Source organism: Diceros bicornis, chromosome 1, assembly GCF_020826845.1.
Source record: "Diceros bicornis minor isolate mBicDic1 chromosome 1, mDicBic1.mat.cur, whole genome shotgun sequence".
In the NCBI taxonomy this organism is placed as follows: domain Eukaryota; kingdom Metazoa; phylum Chordata; class Mammalia; order Perissodactyla; family Rhinocerotidae; genus Diceros; species Diceros bicornis.
The window spans coordinates 86,561,939-86,588,095 of record NC_080740.1 but is presented as its reverse complement, the minus strand read 5'-3'; the positions used below and the strand labels follow the sequence as shown (position 1 = coordinate 86,588,095).

At 52.5% G+C, this 26,157-nt stretch overlaps 1 protein-coding gene and 1 pseudogene across 2 annotated transcripts in view; one reads left to right on the top strand and one right to left on the bottom strand.

Annotated features, from left to right (window-relative positions):
* Positions 1 to 13,481: 13,481 nt before the first annotated feature.
* The window catches only part of NEURL1B (neuralized E3 ubiquitin protein ligase 1B), a 37,581-nt gene continuing 24,905 nt past the window's right edge, over positions 13,482 to 26,157 (bottom strand). The window contains exons 3-5 of one of the 2 annotated variants that reach the window (XM_058546056.1): positions 16,557 to 17,276; positions 14,329 to 14,454; positions 13,482 to 13,981 (exon numbers count right to left, since the gene is read on the bottom strand). In XM_058546056.1, coding sequence (XP_058402039.1) covers positions 13,737 to 13,981; positions 14,329 to 14,454; positions 16,557 to 17,276 — 1,091 coding nt within the window. In that variant the 3' untranslated portion in view covers positions 13,482 to 13,736. The remainder of the gene's footprint in view (positions 13,982 to 14,328; positions 14,455 to 16,556; positions 17,277 to 26,157) is intronic. The other variant, XM_058546067.1, reaches the window with a different exon arrangement.
* On the top strand, positions 17,827 to 25,896 carry LOC131392773 (cleavage and polyadenylation specificity factor subunit 5-like; annotated as a pseudogene).

Sequence of the window (26,157 nt, the reverse complement as noted above, 5' to 3'; positions counted from 1 at the left end):
CTTATTTTCCCCACAACTTCATTTCTGTTTTGAGGTTCCATTCCACCGGGGTTCCTTCCTTTTCCCCCAAGGTCACTGCAAAGTTCCAGGGGCTTGTATGGTGCCAAGGTGTTGATGGGGAGTAGGCATAGAACCCAGGAGCTGATCCTCAATTCCACCTGTCCGCATGGAAACCCAGACTGGTCCTGGAGCATCAGTTATGCACTGAGTCCTTGCATCCTATTTGCTTTCTGCCCTGCGGCATCTTTCCTTTGAGTAGGGAGGGAGAGAGAGACCCCAGGTAAGAGAGGAAAGTGCTGGGTTCAAGGAAACTCAGTTAATACTTTAAAAGTATGAGACTTCCACGTCTGTAAAGGTGATTTACTCGGGCTAGCACACAGCAAGGTGCAGGGTGGTGGTGGCGGTGGTGATGATGGTGGTGGGAGGAGGGGCAAGAGGGGAGCAGAGTTGGGGTGGACCCTGCACATCCTCTCTCCTTCATCCATAAAGAAGGGGCGGCCTGAGCCTGACAGGTGCACTTCTGTCTCCAGCAGAGGTGGGTGGGCTCTTTTAGGCCACCTAGGGGGTCTCACAATTTCACTCCATCCAGAGCACGCAGTGAGAGGTCTTCTAGGGGGTTGGGGGCTATTACCTACCTGTTCTGTTACTAGAGAAACTGAGGGTGACAAGTGCCAGTGACTTTGCTGGGATCAGGGAGCTAACAGAGCCTGCATCTCACCCCGCCCCAGGCTCCTTCCCTTGCAGACAAGGAGGGAATGATAAAGCGCCCTTGGAGACGCGTCTTCTGATTTAATCCGACTTAACTGCTTAGCATCAGCAGGGCAATTTTGCAATTTATCAGGAAAACCGCAGCTCTGGGGAGAGGCTTAAAATGTGAATCAGACCTTAAGTGTTTTCTATTTTATGTGAAGGAGGAAGGAAAAACACAAGTGAGTATTTAAAAGGAACTATTCAGAAGCTATCCTCAAGGTGGAGTGTACCATCCTCTCCAAACCGGCTTCTTATACCTTTGTGGGCTTTTTTTGAATTTTTTATTGGCCTGATGAGGCACTCAGGCTGGAATGAGGCTGCCTTGGGGCCTTTGCACATACTGTTCTATCTGCCTGGCAAACCCTTCTTCCACTTGGAGACCATCTGTTCCCTCTTCAAGATTCTCCTCAAGGGTTCCTCCTCCTGGAAGCCTCCCGGACCTCCTCAGTTCTCCTGGGCTTACCCCGGCCATAGCGCTGGCCACTCTTGTGACATCTGCTCCTGTTCCTGTCCCCACTCCCTGACGGGGAGGTTGGCGCGGGCAGAGACTTCGCTGTGTTTGGTTAGTTTGCTCATTCACTGGGCTGCACTTTGTCCCCTCCCTTTAGGAGGTCGTCTCGTCTCATCAGTCCTGTTTTCATGCCCACTGTCCAGATCCTTCTTGCCTCAAACAACTATAATAATATTTTTCTTATTATAAGAGCATCCTTATGGAATTTTTTTTTTACATACAGAGAAGCAAAGGAAGAAAATAAAACCACTCCTAATTCACTGCCACCATCTCTCCATCAAGATAATCACTGTTAACATTTTGGTGTGTTCCTACAGCTTTTTTTCTGGCAATTATTCATGTATATTTTAATGTTATCAGATTGTATATATGGTCTGTAACTCTTTGTTTAAACTTAATAACTCATCACGATTCTTCTCCTGCTCAGTTTGTGAGCAGGTGAGACTGAGTCCCAGGCACTGTGCTGCCTGACGGCAGGAGAAGCCTGACCTAAGGGAGGAGACGACCAGGCAGTCGGGGCTGCGTGTGCAGAGGCTGCGGGAGAGCAATGGCGCTGGCACTGTGCACACCCCGTCCAGCTCTGCCCATGGCTTTCTACTCCATAGCAGCCCGTAAACACCGTCCACGGCCACCATGACGCAGGCTGGTCGCGCTGGGATTCTGCCACCTCCACCTCAAAGACGGCTGGATTGACCATCTACAGAGCTTGGCACCAAACTAGACCAGACTTCCTGCAGCAGCTGGGTGACAAATGATCTCAGGTTGTTATGCACGGAATCGTGTCCCCCACCCCTCAATTCACATGGTGAAGTCCTAACCCGCCGTGTGCCTGTATTTGGAGATGGGGCCTTCGGTAATTATGGTTAAATGAGGTCATACTCATGGGCCTCATCGAGTAGGACGGGTGTCCTTATGGGAAGACGACGAAACACCAGAGATCTCCCACTCTGCACGTACACAGAGGAGAGGCCGTGCCGCGACACAGCAAGAAGATAGAAAGAGAGGTCGCCAGACACCATCCCTGATGGCACCCTGATCTCGGACTTCCAGCCTCCAGAACTGTGAGGAAATAAATTTCTGCTGTTTAAGCCACCCCGTCTGTGACATTCTGTTATGGCAGCCCCAGTAGACTAAGACACAAGCATGGGGGAGTGGCTCCCGATGGCCAGAGATGCAATTTTAGCAGCATTACCATTCCTTGTCTATATTTGAGGGGTCTTTTCTTTCCAATTTCTAAAATTGTGGTAAAATATACATGACATAAAATTTACCATCTTAACTATTTTTAAGTGTATAGTTCAGTGGCATTAAGTACATTCATATTGTTGTGCAATCATCACCACGATCCATCTCCAGAACATTTTTCGTCTTCCCAAACAGAAACTCTGCCCATTAAACACTAATGGTCCATTCTCCTCCCCCAACCTCTATTCTAATTTCTGAATCTATGAATTTGACAATTCTAGGGACCTCACGTAAGTGGAATCACACGGTATTTGTTTCTGACTCGCTTATTTCACTTAGCATCACATCTTGAGGGTTTCTTTTTATTGCATCCCCCTACTTGTTTCATTTTAATGTGCCTAACACAGGGTTGCATGTGTGGGTTAAACCGAGTGGTCAGATCAGTGGCCCGAGGTGGGACATGTACCATCCCCCCAGCAGTGCAGGGTCTGGGGAAGGACCCTGTCCTGGGCCCAGTCCCCCTCCTCCCCCACCTCAGCTCCAGCCCAACCCCAGACTCAGATGTGACCTCAGCCCAGCCCCAAAGTCACCCTAACATGCCCTCCTCAAGCTTACCCAGACCCTCGAGGCCATTCGCAGGAGCCTGGCTTCCCCGGTTATCTGACGATCTGGTCAAGGATCTATCTGCTCTGGCAGTAGATCCGCCCAGCACCTGGACCTTGACTACCTGTCCAGCAGTTTCTTTCTGCTCAGGTCTTGCTGCCTCTCACCACGGCCACTAGAGGGCGACAGTGCTCCATCTTCTAGAAAGAAACTGCCCTAGCCGGCCCAAGGAGGAGCCCAGAAAGCCCCTTCTCTGGATCTCAGGACTTGCAGGTTCACTGCCTTACCGTGAGAATGGGGGACAGGCGGTCCTGAGGGGGTGGGGCCCTCACCCAGCGTGGCACGGCCATCCTGCCTCCTGACCCCCTGCCCAAGCTACTCCATTACCCTTGCCGTCTGTCTGTCCTGTCCGGAGCCTGCGCTGAGGGAGGAAGCCTGCCCAGGAGCCGCCAGCCAGCGGGGCCGTGGGAACCTCGGAGGAAGAGAGGCTGTTGTAGCAGAAGGAAGAGGGGCCCCTCCTCCGACACGCCGCCTGCAGTCCCTGCACCCGGCAGCTCCTTCTGCAGAGCATGCTCGGCCGATCTCTGCCGGCCAGCTGCGGTCCACCCTCCATGGCCTGGCTCTTGTGTGACGACCTCGGGGAAGCCTCCCCCGGTCCCAGGGCCTCTGTGAAGGACAACTCCAGCTGAAACAACCCCGGGGGTGGAAAGACAGCAAGGCCAGGCTGGGAGGGGTGGCCCTGGAGTGGGATCTAGACAGCCTTGGACCACCTGTCTGGGAGTCAGAGGCTGAAGGGAGACGGATTGCTCATAATAATGGAGAGGATTCTTTTTCTGTGGAGGTGGGGATGGCACCGGAAAAGGGAGAGCGAATCAGCTAGCTCTGGAAACTGCGGGTGGACGGGAAGGCAGGGACACGTCACTGGGAACTCTCTGACACTTCTGTCCTGTGGTGGCAGTGGGAGTCTTCTCCCAGACCTCATCTCCATCCTCCGTGCTGGGGCGGATCTCCCTGGGGACGGGAGGTCAGCACGGCCAGGGCCGAGGCTGGGGGGCTGGCCAGGCTGCAGGCAGCTCCCTGCTCAGCTCCACTCCGGGGGGAAGGCCTGGTCCTTCCCACGCCCCTCCTGGAATGCAGGGCTGCTCCTGGGAGTTGAGCAAAAGTGTGACTTTCCCTCTGGAGTCGGAGGTCAGTCAGCCTCCAAGCCTGGGCCAGCATTCCTGACGGGGAGCCAAAACAAGCAAGGGACACGGGCCGGGGCAGGCTCAGAGGCCTGGTGCGCCCCGCCCGCCGCTCGCCCCTCGCTTTCATTCCTGGCAGGAAGAGGTGTGCTAATGCAGGAATCCCACAGTGGGGGAGGGGGCTGGAAATACCAAGGCTCTGCTAAGTGGTAGACCCCGTGCTGGTCACCTGTAGATGTGCTTACAGTGTCACGGACCGGCTCACTGAGGCAGGACAGGGCCTGAAAGGAGGCCCAGGGGGCTGTGGGGTAGAGGCAGCTCCTGGCCCAGCTTGGATGGGTGGAGGAAGGGGTGTAGCAGGACCCATAACACTAGTGAAAACAATAGCCCTCATCGCTGAGCACCTCCGAGAGCCAGCCACATCTTGACAGGGTTCATCCTGACACAATCCACGAGGGGGCTCACGCCCCTCTCACCTCGAGATCCAGAAACTGAGGCTCAGAGAGGGTAAGTAACTTGCCCGAGATCGCACAGCAGAGGCAGGCCTGGACTCCAGGCCTCATCCCCTCACCCCCCTCGCTAGACCCCAGAACACTGGAAACGCCTGCTCAGAGCTGAGACGCCAGGATGCAGCCTCTCAAGGGCCCGAGGGAGCGGTCCTACAGGCCCCACCTGGAGGCAGGGAAGCGAGGCGCCAAGAGTGGGGCCTTCCCATTGCCCAGCTTCAGGGGCACGTGCACGGAAACTTCAGGATGAACGGCATCCCTGGGAGGCACCTTGGGGTGGCCAAGTGCCCCTGCCTGTTGGGGTCAGAGTGGCCGTGAACTCAGGCCTATCCGGACAACTCCTAAGCAGGCCCTTCGGACTCCTGGCAGGATGGCCAAAGCCCTTCCTGGGCGGCTGGGGAGAGGCAGGAGAGGCAAGTCTGAGGCTCTCGAGTCAGACAGAAGGGTTAGACCTGGGCAGGCGGCCATAGCAGAGAGGGGAGGGGGCTGAGCAAAGGGGACTAGACTGCCCGAGGCTCTCTGTGTTGGTGCAGCTGCCCCTCCGGCTTCTGGAAGCTTCCCCTTGGGTGCATTTAACAGCCAAAGTCGGGGCTCTGTTCCCCTAGCTGGATGCCTGGAGTATTCATGTTCTCCACATCCCTGTGTGGAAGCCAAAACCAGTTTCCAAGAGCCAGGAGAGCGATCCTGAAGGGAGAGGCCGACTCCCTGGCCCTGGAGTTGGACTAACAGACGTTGTGTAAGTCAAGGACCCAGCTGGACGGTCTTTCTCTCCTTGCCCTTCTAGGAGCTGAGTCTGGTTCCCCCCTTGCTCCTCTCTTCCTCCCTTCCTTCTCTTTTCTCCTCCTCCTCCTCTTTCTGACAATTTACCCACAGACAAGCTTTGCTGCTGTAGAAAGAGTCAGGCCTGGTTCAAATCCTGGTTCCACAGCTAATAAGCTGTGTGATTCAGGGCAGGTCATTGCCCTCTCTGAGCCTCTCTTCCCCTATCTGTAAAATGGGATGATGATACCTACCTGAATGGCTGTTTGCAGGGTCAATGAAATCACAAGTGCATATCCAGGCCCCTCTGCCCTTGAAAATCGCTGGGTCCAGATTCTGGGAAATAATTACAAAAAGCAAGAGAAGAAATCCTCTTGTCTTTGAGAGGCCATACCAAGCGGGATAAAGTTACTTAATCTCTCTGAGTCTTGGTTTTGTCTCCTGTAAAATGGAAGTTTTTTAGGACCTGCCTCAAAGAACAGTCACGAGGACTCAACGGATGTCCTTAGCACACAGCAAGTGCTCATTTAATGATCTGTTGTTATTATTTTCGGGGAGAATTGCCCTGCAGGAACCCAGGGAACGAGGGAAAAAGGTCTCCATGTATATATAGAGATATATTATGGCAAAACTCCTCTGAGGCTAGCTGGGCTTCAGGCATCAGGGGTGGTGAGGGTCAGGGCAAAGGCTTCATATACTGAAGCATGAAACGAGAAATATGATGGGCCAGCAAGCATGGCCCAGGCGTTAGTTAGAGCCTGAACACCCAGGAGAAAGAAGGATGCCTAAATTACGTCACTGAATGATCCAGAGCCTTTGACTTCAGTCTGTCCCAGCAGCCTCAGAACTGCACTGGTCTGAACACATCTGTTCTTGGGTCTGCCTTCCCCTCCAGACTGGTTGGTTCTTGAGGGCAAGGGCCATGTCATACCTAGTTTTGTACCAACTATGGGCATGCAACAGATTGGTTCAGGGATTGAGCTTTTGATCTAAGGGGGTAAAAGGAAAGACAGCTCTGGGACTTTTCCTAAAGCTTTTTAAAACAGTTACTAAGCTGGCATGATATGAGTTAGGAGCCACTGGAAGCCATCTTGGTCACCACAACAGGAGAGCCTGCCTGAGAATGATGTCAACCCAGAGGAAAGCAGAACTGAGAGACAGAGGCAAATGCTGATGACATCATATGAACACCTGGATCCAGCCATTCCTGAAGCCAGAACTGACCTGTTTAGTCATGTGAGTTGTTTCTTAAGTTAGGTTTTTCTTGAGTTGGGTTTCAGCCTCTTATAATCAAAGAAGCCTAGATAAATATGGTCTTTTCCCCTCTTTATTTAAAAAAAGTCTTGATTCTCAGATGGCACCTATGAAAATATCCTGTGGCCCAGTAGAAGTGGGTGATATCCCAGGAAGAACATCTAGGAGGGGAGAAAGGAGCCTAAGTTCTAGGCAGACTCTGCCCCTAACTGAGACCTAGGGGGAAGCGTGCAAAGTGTACCTCTGAAAGATTTTGCCTTTACTCGGGGGCAGGCACACCTGGGGTCCAATCCTACTTCTACCTTGGAGGGACCCTGGTTCCCTCGCCTGTAAAATGATGAGACAAACATTGTTGGGAAGATTCATTGAGAGAATGTGTGAAAATCATGGTTTCTTCTGCTTGACAAATTCTGGTTCATTTCTCTAACCCCACTGCTCCTAAAATTCAGTGTCACCAAGCGGGGCTGTTCTAAGGAACCAGGAGGAGCTGGCCTGGGCAGCTCCTTCACCTTCTCCCCTCCCCCTGCTCCTGATTCCACTGCAAGGCTCCACCCCTAAAGCCCCACCTGGTGCAAGCCCAACCAGACTGGTCAGCCTGGCCGGGCTTCCATTAGAAACGGACAGGCCCTTATCTGCCCCCTGACTAAACTTGGATTTCAGACTCAATCAGCCTGGGAATTCCTGATGAAGTCCAGCAAGGGCCGGCTGTTCCCAGCGGTTTTTGCAGAGTAGGGAGATAATTTTGACAAGTAACAAATTTAAATCAGAAGTAATGATTGGTCACTACAGAAAATTTGGAAAACACAGGGAAAAAAGGCACCAACAATGCCATCACCCGACGCAGCTTCCACGGACATTTCACTTCTTCTCCGTCAATCATTCCAATGCATGTCAGGTTTGGGGGCTGTTTTTTTACACCTAGGAGACCAGAGTATGCGCAATTTTATATCTTGATCTTCCCACCGTATTTTAAACATGTTCCCGTGTTATAAACTCTTTGCTGAGTGCCAGACGCTGTGCCTAGCACATCACCAGCATGATCTCAACGATGCTCACACCCCCCCAAAACCGGGAGCTCTTGTTATCCTTGCTTGTCAGACAAGGAAACTGAGGCACAGGGAGGTTAAGTGTCTCCCCCAAATCATGGTGAGGCCCTGGCTGGCTGCTTTCACAGCCCATGCTATTAACCAGGTCTGTATCTGTATCACGGTTTATTCAACCCTCCTTAGACAGCCGTCTGTCACTTCCGCTCCACGGGCGCCCCCTCGTTGCTCCCATGTCTCCGCGGGACTGTGATTCCCTATGTTCGGTTCCACCGGGGCAGCTATTGGGTGTGGGTGAGAGTATGTCCTGGATCTGACCAATCAGAGCCAGAAGCTCTCTGGCCTCCGTGATTGGCTCAGGAAAGAGCACGTGACCCAGGTGGGCCCACGCAAAAAACGCTGGAAGGCAGGATGTAGCTGGACCTTCTGCCAGCTGTCTTGAGGGCCTACCTGGGAGTCGGGAAAAAGGAGGGCAGAGGCCCGCAGCGACAGCTCATGTGCTGTTGCAGCATTTCTGATTCTGGATCCAACTGCGCCTGAAGTGGGTTCTTAGGTTCTGATCCTGGACTTTTCAATTACCTGGGCCTTTTATTTATTTATTTTTTAAATTTTATTATTTATTTATTTTTGTGTGTGAGGAAGAGTAGCCCTGAGCTAACATCTGTTGCCAATCCTCCTCTTTTTGCTGAGGAAGATCGGCCCTGGGCTAACATCTGTGTCCATCTTCCTCTACTTTATATGGGACGGTGCCACCATGTGGCTTGATAAGCGGTGTGTAGGTCCTCGCCCAGGATCCGAATCTGTGAACCCTGGGCCGCTGAAGCAGAGTGCTCGAACTTAACCACTACCACTACCTGGGCCTTTTAATCCCCTTAAGCCAGTTCAAGTTGGGTTTCTGTCATTTGTAACCAAGAGTTCTGGCAAGTACCCCTGGTTGTTGGATGTTAGGGTTGCTTCTAGTTTTTCACCGTTATAAATAATGCTGCAGAGAACACTTTCACATAAGGACCTTATCCTTGATTAGAATTATTTCCTTGCGATAATTTTGCGGGAATTACTTGGCAAAAGGATCAACCTGTCAGGGCTCTATGGACATTTTGCAAATGGTTTCAAGTTGGCAGAGATTTGCACTCCCCACTTCCACTCCCCAACAGTGTATGCAACTGTGATTTTTAAAATTGAGTTCTGAAGAGACTTTCTTTTTTAACAAGCCAACGTTGTATTTGTTTTTTAAACAGGAAAATTATGTTAATATAAAACAGATAAAAACAGACAAAAATCAAAACACACGACACACAAAAGCACAACACATAGGACCAGTGCCATCCCTTCCCAACCCACTCCCCCCAAGTTTTAAAACCTTTATTACAGATCCCCAAAGATTAGACTGTACTGGGGAGGTCACAGTATTGAACCAGAAAAATAATAAGAGACATTTTTAAAAAGGTCTGTACACAGGTAGTGGGGGTGGGGTGGGGGACGTACACGTCATCACTCCAACATCAAAAACATAATGCAGAAGGGTTTCAGTGATTATCAGATTTCTAGAACACTACCATGTCTGCTAGTCCCCTGCCCACTTTTTAAAGTTGCTTTTAAAAAGGATAAAAAGTGCACAGACACTTTCATAAGGCACAGACAGATTGTTGTACAAGTCATTTCATTAGGGACTTGGACAAGACAGTGAGACAAATACCAAGAAAGCCAGGAGGCCACTGTTCCTGAACCGGGGTCCCTCTGCCGGAGCCGGGGCAGAGCTGGGACCAAGCAGTGGGGGCTTACTGCCTCTCATTTTCCACGACTTCACGCAAGCCTGTTCTCCACGGGAACTGACTGGGGGTTCTCTGGAACTTGGGGATTGATTTCTGGTAACCAAGGCCTGAGAGTAGCAGGCAGCCATCGCCCCACATCTCCCTGACAGGACCTGAGGGTGACCCTCAATTGGTGGGGCGTTTGGGGGTTCTGCCCAAGGCCGTTGTGGCAGCAGAGCACTGAGGGCAAGGGGCCTGGCATTTCTCACGCAGGGGCGGCTTTTCAGAGCACATGGGAGACTCTGGGTCAGGAGAGCAGTCCTTGTGCACTCACCAAGACAGACTCCCGAGGCAACAGAGTAGCCAAGAAGACCCAATGGATTCTGCCCCAAACATCTCAATACCCTCTTACTGTCTCTACCTCTGATATCAGAGCTGGGGCACTGTCCTCTCATCTTCGTCCTCCCAGCACCCCTGAGGACGCACTCAGCAAGTTCATTGAATGACTGTGTGTGCACGTTTATGTGGTGTTTTATCAAAGCCCTGAACACTCATAACCTGATTGCTGATCCATTCAGTAAACCTTTAATAAGTACCTACTGCGTGCTAGTACAGGACCCGACACTGCAGGGATCAAGTAACAGTCTACACATCTGTCCATCTCCTGCTGTGGACCACGAGCTCCCTGTGGGCTTTGTCTTCAGTCCCGGTTCCCAATCCTGTGTCTAGGACACAGGCTCTGCTGCCCAGTGGGTGTTGCAGGACTGAACAAGTGTTGCTACAGTGAGGGAGCAGCTGCCCCGGGAGCTGAATCCTGGAAGACTCCCAGTTCTGGGAATGGACTGGAAAAAGGAGCTTGTCTTGACTTGGAAACTGCCCAATTTCCCTGGCAGTTCAAGATGAAGAGGCACAAGGCCACAACAGAGGGGCGTCCTCTGGTCTCCCCTGTCCCACCCCTGAGGGTCCTGCTTGGGGGGGTGGTAGTCACGGGGCCCAGGAAGGTGGAGGGACAAGGCCTCGGCCCCTCCTCCAAGTTGCCCCCCGTGCGCGCCCATGTGTAAAAAGGGGACACTCTTGTGTTGGACCCAAGGTGTCACACAGCTCAGCCCCGCTGGGAAAAGGTGGGCAGGGGGCGGGTGAGCCTGAAAGGAAAGACACTTGTCCATGCAGGGTGCTGGCGGCAGAGGGCCCGCGGCCTGGGGCTGGACCCCCTGCACAGGCGCCAGCGCCCAGGTCTCGCCAGGGGCTGTGCAGAGGACTCTGGGGAAGAAACTCAGGCAGTCTCAAGCTTCCTGGGACTTGGGGCCACGCAGTGGAGAGCGGGTCACTAGACACTCCTGGGTTTGAATCCCAGCCCTGCCACGTCCTGCTGAGTGACCCTAAGTCACTTCACTCCCAGGACCTCAGTTCTCTCACCTGCCACATGGGGCTAATACCATATTTCACCGATTCTAAAGTAGCAGTTTTTTCACATTTCATCATCTCTGATTGGGATGAATTGTAAGCTGCGGCATCTGACTGTGCAAGTTGGCAGCGTTTTTTGCCTTGGTGGTACGTAAAGTGGTGTGTTTTATCATCGGTGGTGTCTTAGACACGCCTCGATATGGTAGTAAGACCTGCCCCCTGGGGGGAGTGCGTGGAGGCCCCCCTCTGGCCCAGTGCCCAGGCACATGGTGATGTGAAATAAAAAGGAGCGGCTCCCTCTCCTGCCCCTTTCTCCAGACAGAACACAGAGGGCAACGTGAGCAGCTCCTCTGTAGCGTTGAATAAATCAGTTTAGAGCATCAGGAAATGTCTGGTTTTTAGAAGATAAACACCCCCTTAACTCCTCCTGAAAACAGGGAGGCTATTTATAGCAGCTGCAGAGCAAGTTAAACAGGCCACCAGCTCCTTTCTTCTCAGGTAAGAGGTTACCAGGAGCATGGCCTGGTCCACCAGGGCCCAGGCCCTTGGTCATTGGTTTCCTGGTGGTGGCTGTACATGACCCCAGCTGGAATCCAAGGGGGCAGTCAGGGAGCACAAGGGGTAGGAGAGAGGAGCTGGCTCCCCCAGGATGCTGAGTCCACTGGACCTTGTGACAGTGGCTCAATCCAGTAAAGGGCACTGCTGCCTGGAGAACCACACGCCGGGGGCTGACGAGTCGTCTCACATGAGGGCTTTGCCTACGTGGAGTGCATGGGGGAAACGGAAGGCTCCCACTGCCCAAAATCAGCGGGGCACCGAGCGCTGCCTTGATTCTCAAGCTCTTATCTCGGCAAACGCCAGGGTTCCAGAAGCTCCCCAAAATTCTGCTACAAAATTAAAACATGGGCATGTTTCTCAAATTCACTAGGGAAAAATAAGCAATCAGGGGTTCTTGCAAGGGCAAGAGTGAGGTTTCTGAAGTTGAGATCAGAAAACTGTGACGACTTCCAGCCAGAGAAGAAGCAGTTGGTCCAAGACCTGGAGCATCACGAGGACTGCCTGGTCTTGTGGGACCTGATCTGACGAGAGCCCGGCCCGGCTGGGCCCTGGGCCCTGGGTCCTGACACCCAGCTAACGCTTGCTACGTGAATGCATCAACTCTCCACAAGTTCTCCTTTCCCTGCCTCCTCAGCAGGTGAACAGGTTAGGACTTGTAATGAAAACGATCCCTGCTCTTTGCAAGGTGTCTCGGGCTTTTCAGAATGTTTTGCTGGTCCTCCCAAAGGCTCTGGAGTGGGCAGGTCCTAGGCTTCTTCTTGGACAAACTGGGAACCGGGAAACAGAGAGGCCCAGGGACTTCTCCACAGGTACAGACAAGACAGGGCAGAGGTGGGGCCCAGAAGGGAGGGGCAGGCCTGCCAGCCCATCAGCCCAGGAGTGGTCTGGGAGTCTGCAGAGGTGGGCCCAGGCAGGGGTGAGGGGGTGGGGCAGGGGCCGGGTCCCAGGAAATACCTAGTAAATAGCCCTGGGAAGGGGGAGAGTCCCAATGTCAAAATTTTCAGTTAATGTCTCAGTTATTAGCTACATCTTAATGATAAATTAACCTCTCAGGAATCAGCAGGGAAAGATAAGCTGAGAATCAGAACACAGACCAGTGGCAAAGGCCTGCTCCCCGCTCCTGCTCTGCCCCAAGGCTGCCCAGGGATGCCCACAGCCATGGTGGACGGCAGGCCCAGTCACAACAGAAAATGTGCAGAGTTGTCTGTGCCATGGAGCTGTGCCTTTCCAGCTCCAGGTGCGTCCCTTGCCTCTGGGATTCCTTCCCTCCCCCAGGAAAAGAGAACCTGCCGTGTGTCTTCTCCTGGGGGACGGGAGAGGTGCTACAGACTGAAAGCATCTAGGACGGAGTCAAGGTGCAGTGTGCTCATGATTAGACTGTCTGGGGAGAAGGGGTGAAAAGGATTCTGGAGAGGACACTGCCCAGAGCTCTCGGCTGCAGCACCCATCAAAATTCCTCTCCAAGACCAAGTTAGCAACTAAACAAGCAAACTGTTCTTTTATGTTCTCTGCCCACCTTCCCCCCAAGGAGCTGCTGCTTTGGAGCTGTAAACAAAGAGCTATTCTTTCCTCCCCTTAGAAAATCTGAGTCCTTTTCTATCTATACCATCCTAGGGAGGTCTGTTTAGGTGCAGGCTTCATACATTCAAAACCAGCTGACGTCACAGCCCCTGAAAGGGAACACTTTCTAGTCGGGCTCACGTCTGGGCTCCTGACTGAACACTCCTTAGTGTTAAACAGCCTCCCAGAGCCAGGATCCCTGCATAAGTACCTGTGCCATCTCTCTCACACATCCTCTCACACATTCCCTCTCTCCCTGGCTCCCGCCCTCCCTCCCTCCCCTTCTCTCACACACTCCACCCAGCCCCAGCGAAAGCACTGCGGCATTGCGTTCCGTGGAGGACACTGCTTCGGCTGAGGGCCCCGGCATTGCATTCCGTGGAGGACACTGCTTCGGCTGAGGGCCCGGGGGATGGTCTGCCGGGCAGTTCCTGAGCTTGCTCTGGGGCGGCCTTTTTGGGGGCAAAGCACTTTCGAGCCAGAAGCAGCCCTCGCCTGGGCTCAGACCCCTGGGGCCTCATCTCCACGAGTGTCACGCCTTGCCCACCATTGGAGAGTGGCAGACGAGATGGCCGCTGCCCTTGGACTCCCTGGTGGCCACGGTGGTTGCCCGGCCAAGGGGGCTTCAGAAAGGTGACCTTGCTCTGGCCAAGGCCCGTCGGTGGGCCAGGCTACGGCCTGTAGATCTTAATGACGTCCTTGATGGGCCGCCGGCAGATGGGGCAGCAGGCCCGGGCCTGCCTCTTGAGCCGCAGGCCACAGCTGTGGCACAGGCACATATGTCCACACGTGTAGATGACTGTGTCCACTTCACCATCGAAGCACACCGTGCACTCGCCGTTCTTGCTGCCCGCCGGCTCCGGCGGGGAGAACACAGGGGACACCGGGGGACTCAGCGGGGAGCTGGGGGCCGTCACTGCAGGAAGGGAGAACAGGACAGACCTTAATAATGTGGTTCTCAGGTGGGCTCTGCTGGGGAAACCCCAAGAAGGCAGAGCTTCTAGAGCAGCACCAGTGGGGGAACAATTTTGGGAGATATCAATTTTGTTTTTTCTTTCAGGTTTTGCCCCATTCCCCACCTCCCACCCCCAGGCATCAAGCACCAATATCACCCTTTGGGATGGCTTATCTCGACAGTTCTCCTCCCTCCAGCTGAGTGTATGGCTGAGGAAGGTGAGGAAGCAGAGGGGCAAGGCGCCAGCAGAGCCGAAGGAGCTGGGCCAGCCGCCAACCCCCACCCCTCCAGGGTTTGCACTTCCTTACCCAGGGATGACTCAGACGCCGAGGAGGACTGGTTGACACTGAAGGCCATGTCAGAATCACTGTCATCCTGGGAGCCACTGAGGGACCCTGATGGAGACGTGGTTGCAGGGCTAGACTGCAGGGTGCCTGAGACCAAAGAGACTTCATCAGGGGCAGCAGGAGGTGGGCCCTGCTGTGCTCGTCCTTGGCTCCTCACTGCTTTGCAGCTTAGCTTCCCATCTGTCTAACAGGAGGACAAGAGCCACCTCCCAGGGTTCTGCTAAGGACTGATGGGATTGGACATGTGTGGTGGACATCTGTTCTTTGCCTACCCAGCCTCCATTCCCATTTATTTCAGAAACAGCACCAGGATGTTTTCTGGGGGCACTACTTCACCCTCACTCACATGATCCAGGCCAGGCCAATAAGAACTTCCACCCCTTGGTCTCAGTGGCGGTTCAGGGAAAGGCATGTAACCCAACAAATGCCATTGAGACCTAATTCTGTGACTTCCACTAGAACTGCTGGGAAAGAAGGGCTCATTCCATTGGGAGGTAAGCCTGGTGCTGTGGGGCCTGCCTGAGAGTAAAACTAACACAGAGGAAAGCAGAGCTCTGAGATGGAGAGACGAGATCCTGATGACATCCCTTTAACACCTAGATCCAGCTGTTGCTGAATCCATCCAATATACTCCTAGACTTTTGAGGTATGTGTACCCATAAAATTCCCTTTTTGTTCAGGGCACTTGGAGTGGGGTTTTGTCACTTGCCAACTACAAGATGCCTGACTAGTAGTGTTCCACATGGATGACTCTCCTTCCCCGAACTCACTGCTAGTTCAGATAATAACGGGTTATTTCTTAGGTGAAGAGAGATGCCTCTTCCCTTACCCTACTTCAGGATGGATGGACAGATAATGCAGTGCAGGCACTGCTGTAAGGTAGGGATCAGGAGGGCAAGTCCCTGGCCTCCAGAAGCAGTTGTCTCCTTTCTACCTTCTCCTGCCTTCTCTTCCTGACCACTCAAGGGCTCCTCCTGGTTCCTCTGGAGGTGCTGGGGAGGGGGGTGAGAAAGACTCTAGGCTTAGTTCTTGCAAACCCCAGTGGGAACTTGGGCAACTCACCTCAGAGTGAAATGACTATGTCTGATCTCCTTAAAAAACCCCCAAAAACCCACCAGACGACAACCACCACCCCCTTGCCCCTCCTCTGCCCTCAATCAAACAACAGCAGTCACTGTTATCACTACTCATTAAAATACTGTAGGTGGCAGGCACCTGCTGAAAGCATTACGTGCACCTCATCATTTCACCCTCCGGACAACCCCAGGACGCAGGCAGTTACTCCCTTTCTACACAGAAGGAAACTGAGGCTCAGAGAGGGTCTGTGATTTGCCCAACATCTTCATGGCTGACCCCCAAGTGACTGGGACAGTCATTCAACCTCTCGGTGCTTCAATTTCCTTATCCGTAGCCGGGATAACGACATTGGTTTCATGCGACCATCAGGAGGATAAAATTGAATGAGGTTACAGATGAAATGTTCCTTGTTTCTGTTATCATTTGGACTTTACTTCCTGAAGCAGAAAACGGAGCTGTGCTCTCTGGGAACCTTCCCTGACCCCCACCCCCATCCCGCCAAGCGGGAGAGAAGCCCCCGGCAGAGGCAAACATCACGCCGTGCAGCGCTCCGTCTGGGTGTCTCTGAGCTCCTCAAATGCATGGTCTGTATCCCGTCCTCTGCCATGCCCGTCCTGGAGCCCAGGGCCTGGCCCACAGCTGGTGGTGCTCCGTGTCTATTTGTGGCATGAAGGAGGCAAGAATCATCTCAAAATAGAATGGTTCAAGCCTCCATTCCATGTTCTGTGGACGCTGTTCTTCTTATGTCCTCTTTTAAGGGTAGTTGTATTTACTTTTTCTCCTGCACTTAATATGCATTACATATGTAAAAAAAAATCCTAACAACGGAAATAGAAATCGCACCGACCATTTACCGACTGCGTCAAGCCTGCCGGGCCCTGACCCCAGCGGGTGCTTAGGCGGCTGCGGACAAAGTGGTCCCGGGGCACCCCTACAGAACCGGCACCTCTAGGTGGAGGCCGGGCGGTTCTGATGTTCTGAAGCGCGCTCAAGTGTGGGAATGGGGCGGGGCAGGAGGGGCGGGGGGCTGGGGTTCAGCGACGGCTCAGCTACCAAGCGGCACCCCCGGTTCCCCGGGCTACGCCCCGCGCACGCGCGGTCGGGGGACTCACCGAGGAGGCGCAGCTGGCCCGCGGCGCCGCCGCGCACGGCGAAGAAGGCCCAGAGCGCCTGCGTGGTGTCGACGCACAGGAGGCGGCCGCGCGGGCGCCCGTTGACGCCCAGGAGCACGTCGCCGCCGGGCTGCAGCGTGAAGCTGAGCGCGTCGCCGCCGCTCGGCACGGGTCCGGCGCGCGCCACCACCCAGTACTCCTTGCGGTCGAGCAGCGCGTCGGGGTCGGTCGGCAGCTCGGCGGGCCGGAGGCCGCCGGGGTCGCAGGATGTGATGCCGAAGGCCAGCGCGCCGGGCGCCGCCAGCCCCGGGCGGCCCACCTCCACGAAGAGGCTCTCGCCGGGCCGCAGCGGGCGCTCGGAGAAGACGAGCGTGCGGCCGCCGTCGGGCCGCGGCGCGCAGGCCACCTTGCGGTCGGCCGACAGGCTCACGTCGGGCCCGCGCGTCGCGTGGAAGCGCAGGTCGGCCTCGAGCAGCGCCGGCGACGACGCGGGCCGCGGGCGCTCGCGGGGCCCGCACGGGACGGCGGCGGCCGCGGCGTCGGCGGGCGGCGGGCCGGGCGCGCGGCCCAGCGCCAGGTGGCCCAGCTTGGCCACCACCTGGTTGTTCTCGAGCTCGTTGTTGTCGAAGTTGGCCGCGTCGTGGCTGCTAGGCGGCAGGCAGGCGCTGAAGCGGGCCTGGCTGAGGCGCGTGGGCGGCAGCGTGTCGGCGAAGGCGCTCTCTGCGCGGGGACAGAGGGGCGGTGAGCGCGGCCCCGGGCCCCCCCCGCTTCCCCCCCCCCCCCCCCGGCCTTGACCGCCGCGCGCCCGGTACCCCGCCTCGCCCCTTCCCCTGCTGTCCCTGCTTCACGTGGGAGCTTAGTTAAGAAGCACAGCTGCCCAGGATCGGATGAGCATCATCCTGAGTCTACCTGACATACTCTGATCTCCGGGGTGGGCAGATAGGGCCCTCCCTACCCTTCCCTGCCACCTCCTCTCCCTCCCTCCCTCCTTCCTTCGTCTTCCCTCCTCCCGTCCCTCCCGCAGAGGTTTTCATCCTTTGAAGATGTAAAGGGCATTTGAAAATCCTTTATTGTCTGCCTCCCCGACTAGAACCTAAGCGCCAAGGAAAAGCGCAGACCCTGTATATGTGGCCTTATTATGTGACAGGTATTGTTGGAAGCTCCTTTCACATGTCACCTCATTTAGTCCTCAGACAACCTGGGAGGTGTGTCCTGTTTCTACCCGTCGTTTAGCAAAGAAGGGAGCTGAGGCACGAAGGGGTTAGGGAACATGACCAGGGTTACACAGCAGCTCAGTGGCAAAGCCACGGCTCGAACCTCGGCTGTCTGGCCCCCGAGCGCGGGCTGTTCCACACGCGCTGACTCTGAAAGGAGGCACGGCCTGGCCCGCGCTCACGGCTGTGTCGGCAGCACGGAGCCCGCTGCCTGGGTGGCACTCACAGTGAAGGTGTGAGGTTCCTATAAGCGATGGACTCCCTTTACAGAACAGGAAACTAAGAGGGAGTTTTAAAAAAGTCACAGTCATGAAAATATTTTGGTATAATTTTTAGTAATATGAAAAATGTTCTTGATACTATATATTATAGTTAAGTAAAAAAGCAAAATAAAAGTAGTGTTTATCATTCAGGTAATCCTGGTCTTCATCTTTTGCTAGATTACTTGTTGACCGTCTCCCCAACTAGAATATGAGTCACTGGAGGGCAGGGTCTGTGCAGTCTATTCACCACCGTGTTCTCAGGGCTTAGCAGAGTGCTTGGCAAATAGCCTTCATTATTATGTAGTTTATTGGATGAATAAATGAATGAATGAGGTCTCTAGAAGAAGCTGACTGCCACTCTGAATAACAAATCAGGGAAAGAAAGAAGCAGTCATTAAAGTATTTTGAAGTTTTTTTAGTGATAAAAATATTCTTGTTAACCATAACAAGTAAACAAAGTAAGAAAAAGTGTTTCTCAGACTTTTTTAAACCAGAGCCCTCTAGCTAAGATTTTGTTAAATGTTACCATTCTGTAATTTCTATCATGGAAAAAAATATTTTTCTCTTTAGTTTTCCAAATATAAAATTAAGTCATAATAATAAACATGCATTTTCAAAAAGCATGCCCTAGCCCCTGGTGAGAGTCTGATATGGTACTCCCCCACCCCACCCCCCTCCATATAGATTTTGTAGACTGGCCATCCAGGTTCTGGCCCTGGCTCACAGACCTGTTTGGTTGGCCTACTGGTGTTTTTTCTTTTTTCTTTTCTTTTCTTTTCTTTTTTTTTTAACTTTTTGAAATATAAACATATACAAATAGTATAAGGAATGCTTATTACCCAGATTCAACAATTATCAACTCACGGCCAATCTTGTTTGACTGACACCCCCACCAACTCTCACTTGTATATTATTTTGAAGCAAATCCTAGACATGGTATTTCATCTGAAAAATTTGAGTATGTCTAAAAATTAAAGACTACTTATATTGTGTCTGAGAATATGCGTTTTTCCCAGTTTGTTTAAATGAAGATCCAAATAAAGTTCACTCATTGTCATTGGTCTCTCTTAAGCTATAGTTTGCCTCTTCATCTCTTTTTTTCCCTTTCCATTTGTTTGTTGAATAAATCACAACTTGGTCTTTTAATTTTTTTTTGAATTAGTAGCCAATACTTCTGAATCAGGAGATTTCACTGAAACTAGATTACAGCCTCTCAGAACATCAGGAGGTCTGATAACACAGGCCTGAATTCTGGCATGGCAACAGGGCTGCCTGCCCCTTTGTTGATGTTTGCTCTCCTTCCCCATGGCCCTGGGCGGGCCCCCTGCACCCACCTCAGCTACTTGCTTGGGATCTGTGGGCATCTGAGTGTGTAGGCCTTGCCTTAGAGGATGCTTCCCCATAACCTGAGGGGAGAAGTGCGATTTCAGTTTGGTCTTTTAAAAAGTATGTATGTGCGCATGTATCTATATCTGTCTAAGGTACTTTGTTTATGTGCGTAGAAAGTCAAGTTTTGGAAAGAAATGTAACAAATGTTAATGGTCATTATCTCTCAGGTGGGTGAAATTATGAGGGACTTTTCTTCAGATTTTTCAGTGTTATCCAACATTTCTACAGTAAACATAGCTACTACAAAGTTTTATCATCAGAAAACACCCCAACATTTTAAAAAATCAAGTTTTCAATTAATCTTTAACACTGTGGGAAAACTCCCATGATATAACATTAAGTGAACAAAAGAGGACACAAAACTGAATACATGATTTATCAGATTCTAATTGTGTGGGAAATGTATGTATAGGATGCATAGGAAAAATACAGCAAGGAAATACATAAAAATTTGAGGATGGTTTCTCTGAATGGAAATTTGCTTCTTTATAGTTTTCGGATTTTCTCATTTTGGTCTAATGAACATGTACTGATTTTGTAATCAGAAAAAAAAAAGCATGTATAAAAGTAGACCCAAGACAGTTTTTTGAAAAGGCATTTTAGGCAAGGAGATGTTTCCAGTGTAGCATCTACTTCTGGTGGAGCCTCGGTGTAATGCACTTTCCCAGGCCTCTCTGCCCCACCGTCCTGTTAGGCCACGCTTAAAGGCATTGGCCGTGGCTCGCCCTGGGCCTCTGGTCTTGCCAACACACTGCTTCTGTTCCCCACCCCCAAAGCGCCTCCTTCTTGCCCCTAACAACTGCACACAGGAGCCCATCCTTCAGTGCAGCATCCTAATTAAGAGCATGGCCTATGGAGATGGGTAGATTTAGGTCCAAGTCCTGGCGTCAGCCCTTCCTGGCTGTGTTACTTGAAATCATTTCACCTCTCCAGACCTCAGCTTCCTGAGCTTAAAATGGAACAGTGCTAGGACCCCCCTCCCCCCATGTTGTTATGGAGATTAAATTAGATGCTTTATAAAGACTGTAGCACAGAACGTGGCACAAAGTGCTAATTATTATCATCATTCCTTCATTTATTGAACAAAATGTATAGACACTCGCCACGTACCAAGTGCTACGCTGGGCACTGGGTGAAGAGAGGTGCACGAGCAGGCATGTCTCCTGTGTCTACGAGTTCCCATTCCAATGGGAGAGATACTTTAATGAGGCACCTGACAGAAAACTGTGTAAGTACAGACTGTGATGAGTGCCACCAAGAGCCACAGGGGTCTGTGAAATGGGCACATTTCAGTGGGGGAACTCAGATTCCGAGAGGCCAACTGAGTTACTTCAAGTCACACAGCCAGGGAGTGACAGAACCGGGCCTCTCTGAGAGTGTGTAAAAGGGGGACTTGGTCAGAAGTGTGGCCTGAGAATGGGTCAGACCAGGCCTCTCTGAGAGTGACCAGGGAGCTAAGACCTGAAGGCCAAGGGAGTGGCGGCTGGGAAGTGGGCTGTAAGCACTCCAGGCAGAAGGAATAGATGGTGTGAAGGAACAGCATTTCTCAGGTGAAAGCTTGGTGTGTTTGTGAGGCTGACGTTACAATGCGTGTGACAGCACTTAGCCTGGTACCTGGCACACAGCATCCCCTCAGAAAAGGCTGGGTCCTCACTTTATGTCTATACAAGGAGCTCTGTGCCCCTCAGGCATTGTCCCTGAGTGAGACAGGCCCAAGATGGGCTTGGCCTGGGCCTGACATTTGAGAATCTACCTCTCAAAAGACTCTTGTGGAGAACCAGCTGGCTACAGGCAGAAATCCCACATCAAGAGGCCACCAAGGGAGCTTATCAAGACTTCCCAGCTTCTAACCTGTGACTCGCCTCCAAACCCAGCCTCTGGACCTGATGAAAGTATACACAGCCATCTTCTTGAGCACCTACCAGATGCAACTCCAAGCATTCATTATGCCCATAAATCCTCCCCACTATCCCATGCAGCTCTGTAAAATGGGCACATTTCACAGTGGGAGACCACTGAGGCTCTGAGAGGTGGGGTGAGTTATTCAAGGTCACACAGCCAGGGGTGACAGAAATGGGATTCCATCTCAGGCTACGAGACTCCAAAGCCAGGCCCCTTGACCAGTGGCAATAGTGCCTCCTAAATGCAGCTGTCCTTGTTCAGCTCTTAGAGCTGCCCAGCATGTGTACTCAGCCTCAGGCCAAGGGGTTCTTGGAGTTGCAGTCCCCAGGGGCCTAATATGACCCCCGAGAGGACAGGTCCCCCTGAACATCCACTGAGCACTATCACACAGCAGCAGTCCCAGGCCAGGCACAGGGAGGCTGGGATGGGCTCCCTGACCCCCCACTCTCCCTGGGTCACCTCCAGGGCCTGGCTCTGGAACTTGGAGGGAGCTGGGTTCTTCCCTTCTGTAGCTCTCTCAGGCCAAATATGTCTGGGGCTGGAAGTAAATCAGAATTTATATCCCAAGAGAAACCATCTTTGTGTGAAGATGAAAATGAAGGCTGGAGGAACTGGAGACAGAGGGGACCATCCATCAGTCACTTCATTGTCTCTGAAGGACTGATTGGGACATGCACTGGAGGCAGAAGTGGCAGGATGTGCTGACAGAATGGATGCAGGGCAAGGAAAAGAGGAATCAAGGATGACTCCTGAGGTGTGGGACCTATCCACCAAGTGGGTCGCTGACAGTGGGGACAGCTGTCTGAGCGTGTTCAGTGTGGGATGCCTTTCGGATGCCAGGAGGAGATGTGAGTGGGCAGAGGGAAGTCTGGAGTTCAGGGGAGGCGTCAGGGCTGGGAACATGGATTTGGGAGCCAACAGCCTAGAGATGGGGCTCAAGGCCCAGCGACAGGCTCGGATCATCTGAAGAAAGAGGGTAGACAGAGAAATGGCTTTGCTTTATGACTGTTTGTTAAACTCTACACTTGTTTTATACACTTTTCTATAAGCATGTTGTATTACATGATTTAAAAGTAAGAAGGAGAGAGAGAAGAGAGCCCAGGATAGAACCCTGGGGCTCTCAGCATGTGGAAGCAGGCAGGCGAGGAGCCAGCAAGGAGGCCAAGGAGAAGCAGTGGGGAGGTGAGAGGAAAACCAGGAGCCTGTGAGGCCAGGAGCCGAGAGCAGGTCAGAGAGGTGGGAGAGGTCACCTGTGCTGAAAGCCAGAGGCCAGGTAAGAGGATGGAGACGTGAGCTCTGGATTTGGAGCGTGGGGCTGAAGGCTGAGCGTGCAGGCTCAAGTCGGGTGGAGCGGTGAGGACAGCTCTGCTGCAGCCAGGTTTTAGTACACGAGGGAGCAGTCTGATAACACTGCATGAGGAGGACTGCAGAAGGGGTTCTGATGGTACCCGAGTACCCCGTGTGTTACTGCTGCAGCTGGGAACAACTTTCTTCAAAAGATCTGGTGGTGAACTTAACCCAGGAGAAGATGAAGTTGAAGGACCACAACACTTACTGACAGAGATATTACGTTGTCAAAGTGGAGTCCTGCCAGATTGGGTCATTGATGACCACACGGGTGACCAGTAGAGACCAAATTTTGAACCTCCTCAGTATGCATATATTCCTGCACATATTACAAAGCCTAAGGAGTATAAGAAGTTGCTTTTGGTTCAACTTCAAGAGAAAGCCTGTCTGCAGTCCCTAAGAACGACAAGCTGGTAGCTGTGCCATTGTTTGAATCGTGTTCCCGTGCACCAGGCTGTGGACCCACCATTTCTCATCTCCCTCAGCTTCTACGCAGGTTCAATTTTATATACAACTGGATTCCTGTGCAGTGGAGACGTAAAAGAAGCCGTCTCTGTGAGCACAGCTATACACTGTGTAGAATAAACATGGTAGAAAAGTTTATCTCTTCCCCAATCCTTAAAGTGCCACCTACTTTCCATTGTTTGAACAGTAAAATTAATATGAAGAACCAGTGGTGTAAACAAATGTGATAATGTTTATTACTTTTGGGTCTACTCATACATTTTTGTACAACATTAAAGAAAGTGGACTTCTTTCTGTTTGTATTTTCTTTTTAATTTCATGTTTAAAATGTTTAAAATTCAAACTTAAAATTGAAAAAAAAAATCTCACTGGGATGAGCTGAAGAGGGAAATGGAGAGGATGGGAGAGACAACATTTTTGAGAAAGTTTTGCTCTGAAGGAGGGCAGAGAAGGGACAGCAGCTGGCAGAGGAAATTAAGGAGGGCAGAGAAGGGACAGCAGCTGGCAGAGGAAATTATCAAGGGCATTTTTTTTTAAAGATGGAAGTTACTAGAATTCTTTTGTGTGCTCATGCAAATGATTCTGTGGAGAGGGAGAAAGTGAGGCTGGAGAAAGGGACAAATGATAGGAGCAATGTCCCCGAACAGGTGAGAGGGGACAGGAGCAGAGCTCCTTCAGCCATGGCCCCAGAGGGCAGGCAGCAAGGCAGGGATGCTGGGGTTTGAGAAGAGAAGGTGTGGATGTCTTCTTGGGCATGCTGGGAGTGGACCCCAGGTCTGTGGGCCACTGAGCCCATGCTTTTCCAGATGCTTCTCTACTGTCAACCAAAGAAGACTGGACCTGGAGAAAGACCTCAGTTGGACCCTGGCCAGTCCTGGCTTTGACCTCAGTTCCCTCCTGCAATGTGGGGACCGTCACCTCTGTCTCACAGGCCCCTGGGGAGGATTAATGGCAGAACTGTGGAATAACAATGTGCTTGGTGCCGTGCCTGGCACATATTAGGCCCTCAGGAGCCCCTAAAGGACAGGCCAGTGGCCACAGAGTGGAGACTCACTCCAGACTGGGAAAGCACAACCCTCCAGGCCGCCCTGCCAGGCAAATGCTTTACTGTGGGGGCGAGGAGGTGGGCACTGGTCTGGCTGTTTGTAAAGAAAACATTAACTGCAAAAGCCAATTATAGGGTGCAGCTCCCCACTGGGGCTCTGGATGAAGCCAGCTGCAGCCCTTCCTCCCTGCCTGATGTGGGCGCCCACAGGCCCCACATGGAGGCACCTCTCTGGGCCCTGGGCCAAACCCCCCTCCCCCACCATGTCCAATGCTCAGCTGGGTGACCTCGGGCAAGTCCCTGCCCCTCTCTGGGCCTCAGTATCCTTAGCTGCAGCATGGAGTGGTGCACTCAGACCTCTAGGTCCTGCATTTAGATCCAAAAGTTCAAGTCGTTTTCACACACTTTGTTCATGACACTAACCAACAAACACTGACTCTAGAACGGCCAACTGTCAGGTGACCTTGGCCACGTTATCCATGCATGCCGAGCCTGCAAAAGGGGATGATACTATTTCCTGCCTCACAGGGTTCTTGTGTGGACTAGAAGACATCACCTAGGTAAAGCTCTCAGCATGGGGCCTGGCACATAGTAGATGCCCCGTAACTAAATTAATGGAGGGGCTCGAGGCTTTCGAGATGCGTAAATGACTCCCTTCCAAAGCCTATGCAGAGCTGCTGTTCCTGGCTGCCTGGCGTCCACCCCCTTCTTCTGGTCCCAGCTCCCAGCTTTTCCTTTGAGGGAACTCCCCACCCCTACCTCCCACTTCCACTCATTACCTTGAAGAGGGGGCCTTAACCTGGCCGGTCACTCTCTCCACCCCCTGGCCATGGAGGTCAGTGAGGCTAAATCCTGGGACTCTAGCTGGACCTTGTGGGAAAGCAGCTCTCTTACTGGAGTGGTTAAGTTGGTGGGACATGGGACCGGAGCTGCCGGTGGCCTTACCCCCACCCCAAAGAGAGAGCCCGCCTGAGGATGACACCAACAAAGACGACAGCCGAGCCAGAAAGACAGGCAGGCCGATACTCCAGGTGCTGTTCCTTAGGCCCCAGCATCAAGCCAGGCTTACAGGCAGCCGTTCCCTGGAATTTTCAGTCACAGGAGACATTAATTCCGCCCCCCCCCTTATTATTATTAGTTTTGCTTAAACAAGATTGAACTGGTTTCTGTCACTTGCAACCAAAGATTTCTGGCAATATAGCCTGTAATGCCGTGACCTTGGGCTGGCACTGCCTGTTGGGTCTGACCAGCCGTCCACCACTGGACGGAAGGATAATGGGGCTATGACACTGACCACTCCTGAGCTGCCTGGAAGAGGGACAGGGCTGTCCCAGGACAACATGGGGCTCAAACTCCAGGACTCCAGGAGACGGCTTCCTCAGACAAGAAAAAGCCAGGGAGAGGAGGGGGAAAGGCGTGCATGATCTGGCTGAACTTTCCTCTCCTGGGTCCAGAAACTGCTAAATTCAGCAGAGAGTAATTTGCCTGGGCTTAGCCTCTTCTCTTTGGTCCAGAGGAACATCCAGAGTAATCACAGGCTCTCAGGATCGACCGCTCTGGGGCCCAGCAAGCCCATCCTGGTCTGTGCCTCAGAGAACGGTAAACTAGCGGCCACAGAGCAGCCCTGTGGGAGAACGTGCCCCACAGTGCACTTTGCCTGTGTGGGGGTACTAGTGGCAACGCAGGTGCCCATCAACACAGGAGGCCGCTGGTGAACAAGGAACCAGACAGACAAAACTTAAAATGGGGCGAGTGAAAAAAGAAAACCAGAATAAGATCCTTAGCACAATACCATCCATATATGCATATAAAACAACTCTACATATTTTTTACAGATGACACACTCAAGGGCTTATGCCAAACACCAGAGTGGTGCCCGGCTGAGCATGGGAAGGCATGAATGGGAGTGGGGATTTGGGATGCAGCAGAAAAGTCAAACAGAGCAAGAGATGGGGCTTGCGTGCTCCAGTGATGAT